This window comes from Daktulosphaira vitifoliae, unplaced genomic scaffold, assembly GCF_025091365.1.
Source record: "Daktulosphaira vitifoliae isolate Bord-2020 unplaced genomic scaffold, ASM2509136v1 Scaffold_2, whole genome shotgun sequence".
Classification (NCBI taxonomy): domain Eukaryota; kingdom Metazoa; phylum Arthropoda; class Insecta; order Hemiptera; family Phylloxeridae; genus Daktulosphaira; species Daktulosphaira vitifoliae.
Genome location: NW_026099573.1, coordinates 8338216 through 8350031, shown reverse-complemented (window position 1 = coordinate 8350031; position 11816 = coordinate 8338216). Strand labels below are relative to the sequence as shown.

General features: G+C 27.2%; 1 protein-coding gene across 2 annotated transcripts; it reads right to left on the bottom strand.

Moving 5' to 3' along the window:
- Window positions 1–3729: 3729 nt before the first annotated feature.
- LOC126898192 (protein phosphatase 1L) lies at window positions 3730–9724 on the bottom strand. 2 transcript variants are annotated; one of them, XM_050672133.1, is made up of 5 exons: window positions 9536–9724; window positions 8419–8916; window positions 7557–7989; window positions 5709–5839; window positions 3730–4358 (listed from the first exon to the last, which is right to left on the bottom strand). In XM_050672133.1, the coding sequence occupies exons 2-5, from the start codon at window positions 8872–8874 to the stop codon at window positions 3957–3959; spliced, it is 1422 nt and encodes a 473-aa protein (XP_050528090.1). In that variant the 5' UTR covers window positions 8875–8916; window positions 9536–9724; the 3' UTR covers window positions 3730–3956. The 2 variants fall into 2 exon arrangements, with proteins under 2 accessions (XP_050528090.1, XP_050528089.1); XM_050672132.1 differs by having other exon boundaries at window positions 8419–8875.
- Between the last annotated feature and the right edge of the window lie 2092 nt (window positions 9725–11816).

The following is an 11816-nucleotide window of genomic DNA, read 5'->3' as shown; positions in this document are numbered from 1 at the left end:
TTTTTTCAAACTCAAATAAAATAAGTAAACCAATAATGAAATGCTAAAAAAAATATGAAAAATGATCTTAATGCTCATAAAATATTATAAAATTAAATAATAATAAAAATAATTCTTCTAGTAGTCACAATATAAAAAAAAATTTTTTGTTTTTGACAGANTCTTCTAGTAGTCACAATATAAAAAAAAATTTTTGTTTTTGACAGGATTATTAATTGTTATTATTCATCAATGAATTTTTAGTACAATCTCCAAATTGTGATCTATAATCATTAACGACTTGTAGTAGAAACTGTTTTTGTTCATCATCATTAGTTACTATTTCATTGTATTCTTGCATACGTTTTACACCTCTCTCTGCTATATCGTTTGTCACAAGAAGATTAGATAAAACTTTCAAACCATTTTGAAAATCAGGATTTTCAACCTAGCTATGAGGATGAGTTTCCAAAAAATCTATCAAGTTCTTTTTTTTTAAATAGTTTAGTATCATTTAGATTTATTGTAATTTTTTTTATCTTGCTTTTGTGATGTCTCTCTTGATGCCTAAACCATTTTTAGTTTAATATCTGCCGGTAAACTGTCCGGTAAATTTCTGTGTTGCAGCTTTAGATATAAAAGAATCAGGATAATTAATTAAAACTTTTAAGAAACATAAATCATTAAATGCTGATTGTATGGCAATAGATTCCTTAAACCAAGCCTTGACATAAACTTTTACCAAAAATACACAAATATTATGAAATACATGTTCTTCTCGTATTTTAAGCTATTTTCTGAACATGTATATTTTTAACGAATAAATTGCTTTAGACATCCATCTAGCATGATGAAAAACACTAGGGTAGTGAAATTTTACACCATTAAGGGGTAAATAATCTTTCCCGTCGAATAGTTGATCGGTTGATTATTAACTTTGATACGTTATTACCTAATGCTTCAGCAGTAGAAATAATTAAATGCACAGCATCGCGGTCAGATATCTTGCATTGATCTAATGCAGAAAGTAATTTAGGATTCATAAAAGTTATAAACCCTCGTGTTTTTGAAGAATATGATGAACCAGACAAATCATCTTCTGTTTCATATTCTGAGGAACTAAACAAATTTAACTCAACAACATTATCTAAACAAAAAATGATTAATGATAGAAAAATGATTGTTATTTATAAGTTTTCTTTATTACCTCGCCAGAAAACACGTAAAACAATTTTATTTTTCTACAAAACTAATAGAAAATTAAATTTCAAATAACTTTTACATGAAAATTTTATATACTTATATTGCCGAAATATATGAATTTTACTGGTAAACATAATATTTATGGAACTTTTGACTTTTAGGAGGTAAATATTTGACTTATGGGTTTTTCGCTAATAATCTTTTTTGTGTAAAATAATTATATGTATAATTTCTTTCTTATAAACTTTTACATAAAAATCATATATTTTGAGATAAAGCACAATAACTGAAAAACTACCCTTTTGATCGAATTTTCAACCCTCTTGCGGCACGTGTTAACGTCAACCTATCGGGACCAAATTTTGCACAGTTTATTTTTACATGTATTAGAACAATTTTTTGGTGCGCGTAAATCGAATTTTGAAAATTTGTATTTTAAAGACCACTCAACTATACATCTTACAAATTTCTGTGGTAAAGGCTATTTGATAGATATAGAAACCAGATAACACATTAACAGCTGTGATGATAGCGACTTAAAACTTAATTCGACCATACCTTTAACGTCTGGCACTTTCTGGTCAAAAAGATCAGTTACTAGAATCGTCCAACAAGAAGGACACAACCCTAATCTCTTGTAGTAGTCGCCACTCAAAGTACCAATCGGTGCTTTGACCACGTTCTTTATCGATACCAATACTACAGTGCTCAACAAAATTGAAGGCAATTAGATTAAATTGTTAGATATAGATGGTCGAAATTTTTGTTGATCGCGATGTAACTAGGCATGATGGCGTTTAGAACAAATGGAGCAAACTGATGGAACAATGTGTATATTTCTGGCCATCATTAGCATTAGGTTTTTTTGTCCATCCCTGCGCTGGTTTGCTTGACAATGGAATAGGTTAACTTTCTAGCTCTGCGTTCTCCAAAATTTTGGGTTTAACAAATTTTATGAAATCTTCAATCTTCTACTCCTTGGTATTATCTGTTTCAAACAACCGTCTACTGTTAGCTGGTAAATACCTGGCTGCAATCATAAATAAAAAGAACAATGCAAATTCTGGAATCTTCATAGTACTCAGAGTAGTAATGTCTTTATGGTAGATAGTTAAGAGTTTCTGTAATGTATTATCATTTTCTACTCCACTAACCGACGCCTTCAACATATCATCAATGATACGAACCACTATACACAATTTATCATACGTCTCAATTTGAGTAGATCAGGCTATAGTGTAAGTCTTTTACGCTACTGCAATTCCCCTGAGAACTTCAGAAGGATACCCCTGCAGGCAGCTTAAGAGATCATAAAATTTATCAACATTCGTATGTGAAGAACGTTGAATAAATGAATTAAAGTGGTCACAAAAGTCTGGACAATTTTCAACTATCCTTCAAACTTGCATAAAAGAAAGTTTGGTAACTACGACACACAGGATGCGGTACTGAGCTGTACTTTGGACTTTACTATCCTGTTGTCCACCTGCAGACTTTAGTTGTTAGATTTGACTGCCGAGCTACAGTCTTCGTTTTAACGAACTTCTTAATAAACTAAAAGTGCCATGTTATAAATAAACTGATCAGCCTCCCTCAAATCAATCATGGCATTCAGTAATGCATCGTTCCTATAGAAAAAAATTTCCACTAGTAACCCAAATTTTCTATTGACACTAATAAATGTGTCAGCTGGTCTGGATCTGTCTTGGCCTTCAATGTTAGCTCATAAACAATATGAATGTGTCCATTAGTTGCATCACGTTTGAACAATGATCTTTCATCATTTTTCAATCACTTTGTTTCATTCTTGAATGACGGTGTTCATTCGTCATGATAAAGAAAAAATTTAGAATAAATAGCGAAAGACAAGACATTTAAATAAATAACAACTAAATAATATAGATTAATATCAATTAATCGACTAACAACAGTTTAGATAATAACAAGCCAACAAATTAATCTGAACAGACAAAAAAAAAACCCAAATATTTATAATACAGCACTTACTAACTGAAACTTTAATAAAACAAAATCTAAATGAACTTGAGGAAAAAGAAAATCAATTTCATAAACTACCGATAAAATAATTTGTGATCATAAATATAAATACCTAATGAAATCCTATCAACCTACCTAGCTGACACATAAGTTGTGAAAAATTGTCAATGAAGAATAGTATATATTATATACTATATAACATTTAAAATTTAACAGTTTAACTAGAAACAAGAATTTTTAGAACTTAAAGCCTATACCAAATTAAAGTTCAATAAAAGTACTATTGTTAAATTATTTTTTAGTATACCTTATTTATTTCTAATCATAATATTTATTTTTACATTATTTATGTAAAGCTTATTTTAATATTTTTTTTTGTTTAATGACAACAGGTATAAAAAAATGGTATATAAAAAAAAAGTTAGAAATATTAGGACAGTCTCATTTTTGAATAGTAAAATTGTCCAATAAACATGTATAAATAACTGTATTTATAAATAACTAAAAAGTAATATGTTTGGTACAAATTTTTAAAAGACAAAACAGAAATAAACTAAAAAATAATAACATATAATTTCTTAATTGTACAACTAATATTTGATACAATTAACATAACAAAATTTAAATTACTTACATCAACAAAATATTAATAGTTTAGAGTAACAGAATAATTTAAAAATCCATATTAGTTAACAAACAAGTTTTAGTATACATTTCTAGGAAAATCAATGAAAACTTTAAAAACTCAATAAGTCTCATTACAGTTACACTCAAAGTTATTTATTACCTGCATTATTTCCAGTTTGAGAATCTTGGCTCCAAGTTGATGGAAATTTAATGACTAAAATAGTAATATTATCAAGAGATCCTCTATTAAAAGATTGTAGTGTTAAATACTTTGCTCCATAAAATGGATCATTAATATGTTGTTTGATACACTCTATTGCTTCTTCATTAGTAAATGTGTCCCATAATCCATCAGATGCCAATATAATAAACTGGGGCTCATGATATGCTAAATCAAAAGTCAAAACATCAGGATCAGCTATAACATATTTATTTTCTTTTAAAGGGTAGTCTCCTAAAGCTCTTGAAGTTGCTAAAACACCAGCTACTCGCCAAACACCATTAAACGAAATGAAACCACCAGCATCTGCAATACGTTTTTTTTCTCGCATCTATAATTAAAAATAATTGTCTATTATTACATAAAAAATATTTTATTACTAAAATTTAAATATCTGAATATAATATTCAATTTAAAATTAATGACATTAACAAAATTAAGCATAAAAACCCAGCACAAGGGGGTCACGGCACAGTGGTGACATGGCATAGTTGGGTCAAGTATAATGATATCTGACAGTGATTAAAATCACTATTAAAAAAAAACGCTTCGATGCAAATCTTTAGATAGTGTTTAATTTTAAAAAATTGGTGTATTATTCCAAAAGCTACATGATCTGCTAGTTCCTTACTAATATCCTGATTAAGATAAAGTATGTCGAATGAAAAAGGGATTATTAAAAAATATTATTTCTCATAAAAATATTGTGTTGATCCATACACTNGATAGTGTTTAATTTTAAAAAATTGGTGTATTATTCCAAAAGCTACATGATCTGCTAGTTCCTTACTAATATCCTGATTAAGACAAAGTATGTCGAATGAAAAAGGGATTATTAAAAAATATTATTTCTCATAAAAATATTGTGTTGATCCATACACTTTCAATAAGTTATAGGAATATAAAATCGAGAATTTTCACACAAAAATAGCATTTGGTAGCCATATTCACCACGAAGACAAGTTCAGAAGTCAAATTTTTTTTTCCATAATAAAGTACATTACATTACCTTTAATTTAATATATATATAAAAGTGACAGACCTTCCGGAACACTTTCAAAAGTTGAGTTGAAAAAGTAAATTTTTTGTGAAAAATTTGTCATTTTAAATTCCCCCCTGTGGGCAGGTTAAGTGTCAGATTTACAAAAAAAAATATACCAAATGATAAGTAAAGATATCAAGCATCTATAAAAAAAAAAATTATATTGATTTGTTCATTTTTGAAAAAGTTATGGCAGTTTTAAGTAAAAAAAATTGAGAAAATGTCGAAAATTAGCGATTTTTATATTTGCAATTTTTTTGGAGGTTTCCCCCATTTATGGAGAATTTTTTCCCATAGANGATTTGTTCATTTTTGAAAAAGTTATGGCAGTTTTAAGTAAAAAAAATTGAGAAAATGTCGAAAATTAGCGATTTTTATATTTTCAATTTTTTTGGAGGTTTCCCCCATTTATGGAGAATTTTTTCCCATAGAGAAATTTTTTTAATTTTTGAGGGTAATGTCTTCGACTAGATACGATTTGTGATCTTTTGACGTATCATTGAAAGAAATCGTTTCAGTGAGAGCTGAGAAAAAGTGGTAACGGACACAAAAAAAAAACACATTATAGTAAAACCAATACCTTCTCAGCTTCGCATAGAAGCTAAAATAAGTAAATTATATTATTATAGTTATTATTACTTGTTGAGGTTTGTGATCAAATGATAGAGGAATAGCATTCCCTTTCTTGTCACACATTACACCTCTAGAATCACCAACATTTGCAACGAATAAAGTATTTTTTTCAACTAAAGCAATAAGTGCTGTACTACCTAAATAAAAATGTTTTAGATTAAATTTTAAATAAAAATTAAATGGTCACTAATATATAATAAGTGAATTTTAAAATTTTTTCTTAAAACTAATTTTTGAGGAAATCATAAGAAAATCAATTATTAAAGAGATATATTTACTACATGTAGAGTTTATTGATAAATGTGATAACTCTGTTTTCGGGTATTTATAAGTACAGATTCAGTCATGAAGATATAAAAATCTAACAACTTTTAATTTAATTATTAATTTATTGAAATTTTTTTTTAAGAAATTATTTCTTTATTAAACTGCATTTAAATTATATTTTTTTAAATTTTAAAATAGCCATTTTTAGCCTTTTTTTTAATAGCTAAAATTTTTTTAGTTTTACTTGTTATAGAGGTGGGTAAGAACTGCCCATTGACTCAGACCTATAGATCCATTATGCACATCTTCTACCAAATTATATTAATTCAGTTTCTTCGCATAAGTATTACCACCAGTGTTGTTGCTATTGTTGAATACCTAATATTATATATAGGACGTCCTACTAGGTCGCACCTATATATATTCAAACAGTGCTGTCTCTCTAGCTAAATTAAGTATCTGTTTGGAATTTAGTTTTTTGATATCAGATTTTTTGGAAAAAGATTGCCAAATATTTAGATTATAATGTGGCCAGGGTATCACATTCATGCATAATAAGAAATGAATCTTCTTCTTTTGTTCCACACTGCACAGAGGTGATTCTGTCACTTCCATTGTGTAAAGATGTTTAAGCAAATGACCATGTCCTGTCAGTTGTCCAGCCAGAGTGCTTATTTAATATCTAGTCATGTTATTAAGTTCCTTTAGTAGTACAGTAAGAATCTTAATAAACATTTTCAATTGTCTGGATACTACTAGGTAACACCATATTTTCCTGTGTTGTTTTCTACATCAGTTTTTGAGTAGTATTTTGAAGAATTGCTCTGTGAATTCTACCACGGGTTATAGTCTAACATAGGTCTTTTCTGCACCTTTTAACTCTAGAAAGTCTGCTTTTTCATTACCAGTCACACTGCTTTGTCCTGGTACCCACACCAGTGTAACTTTATTCACCTTGTTAGTGATTTTAAAGTTTCCCTACATTCAAGAACTAGCCTTGAAGTTACTTGGTTATTAATAAGTGCTTCCAGAACAGCTTGACTACCACTTAGAATAGTTATGTTCCCTTTTCTTGAATACTAGCAGGTTCTGGGCCCCTACTAGTATTGTGATTACCTCTGCTTGGAACACAGAGGATATTGTGCTCATTGCCATGCTGTTATTTATGCATGGTTTTAATCCCCAAATCTTTCTACTTAAAATGATAAATAATAAAAAATATACTTTAAATATAATCTAAGAAGACAATAATTATTATAAAAAAATTATCAATTAAATAATAGGATCAAAAGTTATTGGATTTATCATATCTTTCTGTATACATTATAAATAAAAATATCTTATTTTAATACTACAATAAATCTGTAAGTGACTAAAACTGAACTTAATTTTTAGAAACTTTTAGGACTATGAGCAAAAGATTTTATATGTTATCATAATAAACAAGTTTGTCAGTAAATTTAGAAGGGAAATCAAAGATGACTATTTAATTAATAATCGATCAATAATTCAAAGGGAATTGTTCTTATTAAACATTTTAATAATCAAAGTTCAAGACATAAGGAATATATTGTATATATTACTTACCAGCAATATCGTAAGTACGTTTTGCTCTTTCAATCAACAATTTGTCAGCTAATAATACTTCATCAATTAAAAGTTTTGAAAAGTTAACACTTCCATCGTTAGATATGTACGAAGATGGATCTATTAACACATGATCAGATTCTTTCATAGACGACTGAATATCTTTTTTAAGTGAAACTGGATTTATGCTCAATCGTCTTTTAATTCCAGTGTCATCAGTGAAAGAAACTTGTTTTATTTTGGATACTGTTTGTACATCCGATTTTATGATTTTAGGTTTCATTTGAGGTGTTAATGTTTCAGGAGTACTAGGCACTGATACCTTGACTTTTTCATTTAAACCACTCTTTTTATCACCAAGTATTTTCTTTATTTCAATGACTTTGTTAATAAGATTTGGCATTAAATTTATAGTGGCGTATTCTGCAGCAAACTGAAAATAAGTTATGTTAAGAAATTATGAAACGAATTCCTATTTTTATTTTATTTTATGAAAACCTAATTTTGTTGCTTGAAGTGCTTAAGGATTTATCCATGTTTGTAGTTGAGTTCTGACATTTCTGACTCATTGCAGAGTCCATCTTCAGAGCAACCATGAAGATGGACTCTGCAATGAGTCCAATACGTCAGAACTCAACTACAAACATGGATAAATCCTTGCACTTCAAGCAACAAGACAATCCATGAAAGCTTTAACACATTCATAACCTAATTTTGATTTTAAAATATTAGCTATTTTAATTTTAGATGATCATACATATAATATAACTGTTTTCAAAATTCAAAGTATACAATATTTTAGAACACATTAACTTTGGAGTAAAAAATTATATTATTCTAATATAATAAAAAATACGCTTACTTCCCCACCATGTCCATCAAATACAGCAAACAGTGAAATTTCTGTATTCATGACATTTGTTTTTATTACATAACGATCTTCCATTTGTGATCGTCTACCTTTAATAGCATACAATGCAACATTATTGCCATCAAAGGACCAGTTTTTACTAAGAGCATCTTTTTCATCAATTACTAGCTGTTGAAAATTTCCAATGCCAACTGATTTAATATTACGATTAATTTTTTTGATAAGTCCATTTATAATCTGGTATAAATTGCCCGTAAAAGCATACAAACATACTATTAGTGCTAGACATAAAATTATCTCTGGTTTAGCTAAATAAAATCTTATATAGTTCCACATGTTGTTTAAAGTGACAATTCTAGTTTTGATAGATGAAAATTTTGAAGTAAATAATTTTAAATGAGTCAAATACACTTGATAAATAATTTTGTCTTCAACCAGGTCATCCATACTAATCAAAGAAAATTAATTTATTATTAGCTGAAAGTAGATCTGAAAAAGTAAAATTTTTAAATTTATTGTAAATTTAAAAGAAAGATTATTTAAACTTAATAATTTTATTATACGATTAGAGAAAAATGAACTTGAAATCTATTTTTAATTAGTCCTTAATATACTGTATTTAGTTTAAAATCTAAAAGCCAATGTCATATTAAATTTAAATAAAAATATTATAGTATGGTTAATAATATGCTTCTTTTCAAACTTAAAGGAATAAATCATTTTCACACATAATTACATAAATATGATGTTCTACGTTACCAATAAAATGATTAAATTGCATTTCTGATAGGACTGATATATTTTTTTAATTCCATATATTAAAAATTTCATATTATAATAGTGGTATTTTATTGATTTGAGGATTTAATTAAATAAAATTTTATTATTTCTCAAAGTTTAAAATTTTAATAATGACATTTTAAAAGTTAAACTATTTTTCTTATGTTTAAATAATAAGAAATATTAATGTATTCAATTATAATCTATAGAATGTAGCAGTTTTTTAAAATTATTACTGTGCTGTAACAAAAACATGATCTACAATTCTTGATTGATATTTTTAACATAAATTGAATAATTAACCCTTTTTTTATTAAAAAAAACTCACCAAGTCATAAATACTTAAACTTCAACACTGTTATAAATTCGAAGAAAATTCATAAAACGACAGTACTTTTACTTAAATTAGATGTAATTTTTTACAAGAAACCTTTATTTGTAATTTAAAAATTGTATTTCCATTTTGCCCGAAACTTTAGCATATTTACTAAGAGGACATTTATGATAAACAATCAAAGGAAAAATATAATGATATCAGATTATATAAAATTTCATTGATATCAAAATTAATAAATGATATGATAAATTGAATAGATACATTGTATACTGTGGTAATACCAATTACATTTAAATTGAGAAGTTTGTACTCACTGTTAAGTACACTTTTATGGATTGACCAATTAACTAATGGTTAATACATGAAAGCAAGTGGTTTATACGTTATTAATATACACCAATATGAGCTGTACCTACCCGCGCTACATATACAATTTATTTATTAATATGCTTGTAACTCAAAATTTAATCGTCCTAAAATGGTTATCGACCCATTAATCATTTTTGTAAAAAAAATGCTAAAAGCTGACTACTTTGAAATTAAGAAAACAAATTATTATTAAACATAAATAATAAAACAGTAGCACAGTAAGGTCATGGTCAGTGAGACGTGGCATAGTTGGGCTAAGTATAGATGATATCTAACACTGAATAATATCATAACAAACGCTTTAATGCAAATCTGTACATTTACATGAAATGAGAGAAATTTTTTCAATTTTTAAGACTAATGTCTTTAACTAGATACAATTTGTGATCTCTTGACGTTTTGTTAGACATACCAAAAAAAAAAAAACGCATAATAAAATTAATACCTTCTCAGCTCCGCATCGAAGCTAAAATATAATTTTAACCTAGTCCAGAAATGCATGTTATTTCAGATAAAAAACGAAATGTTAAATGTTTCAATGTTATAAGAGTTGTAAGATACTTACTTTTTGAACATTCTGTTTATAATATATATATTTTATGATAGGTACTTAAACTTTGATACGAAGCTGAGAAGGTATTGGTTTTACTATGTTGTGTTTTTTTTTTTTGTGTCTATTACCACTTTTTCTCAGCTCTCACCGAACCGATTTCTTTCAATGATACGTCAAAAGATCACAAATCGTATCTAGTCGAAGACATTACCCTCAAAAATTGAAAAAAATTCCCTCGTTCCCCATTAATGGGGGAAACCTCCAAAAAAATTACAAATTTAAAAATGGCTAATTTTCGAAATTTTTTCAATTTTTTTTACTAAAAACTGCCGAAACTTTTTTAAAAGTAAACATATCAATATAGTTCTTCTTTTTATAGATGATTGATGTCATTACCTATCATTTGGTATATTTTTTTTATAAATCTGACTTTTTACCTTCCCACAGGGGGGGATTTAAAATAACAACTTTTTTACAAAAAATTAATTTTTTCAACTTAACTTTTGAAAGTGTTCCAGAAGGTCTGACACTTTTATATATATCTTAAATTAAAGATAATGTAATGTTCTTTATTATGCAAAAAAAAAAAATATCGGACTTTATTTTATCATCAGGGTGAAAATGGCTACCGAATGCTATTTTTGTGTGAAAATTTTCGATTTTGTATTTTCCATTTTTAACTTTATTATGCTATAACTTTTTGAAAAATGTATGAATCATTACAATTTTTTTATGAGAAGTAGTATTTATATAGATCTTTCATTCGACATACTTTTTTTTTAAATCGGACCATTTCCCTTAATACAGGGGGGATTCAAAACATAAAAATGCATATAGAAAGTAGAACTTTTTCAACTTAACTTTTGAAAGTGTTCCGGAAGGTCTGACACTTTTATATATATCTTAAATTAAAGCTAATGTAATAGACTTTATTATGAAAAAAAAAAATATCGGACTTTATTTTATCTTCATGGTGAAAATGGCTACCGAATGCTATTTTTGTGTGAAAATTTTCGATTTTGTATTTTACATTTTTAACTTTATTATGCTATAACTTTTTGAAAAATGTATGGATCATTACAATTTTTTTATGAGAAGTAGTATTTATATAGATCTTTCATTCGACATACTTTTTTTTTTAATCGGACCATTTCCCTATATACGAGAGGGGTTCAAATCTAAAAAATGCATGTAGAAAGTAGAACTTTTTCAACTTAAATTTTGAATGTGTTCCGGAAAGTCTGACACTTTTATATATATCGTAAATTAAAGCTAATGTAATATACTTTATTATGAAAAAAAAAAAATTTCGGACTTTATTTTATCTTCACGGTGAAAATGGCTACCAAA

Excerpts from the sequence above, each read along its gene's own strand:
- LOC126898192 (XM_050672132.1), bottom strand. Across the intron at positions 7,990-8,418 it reads TTGATGGACATGGTGGGGAA|TTTGCTGCAGAATACGCCAC; the intron begins GTAAGCGTATTT and ends ACTTATTTTCAG. Across the intron at positions 4,359-5,708 it reads TTGATCACAAACCTCAACAA|ATGCGAGAAAAAAAACGTAT; the intron begins GTAATAATAACT and ends TTTTAATTATAG.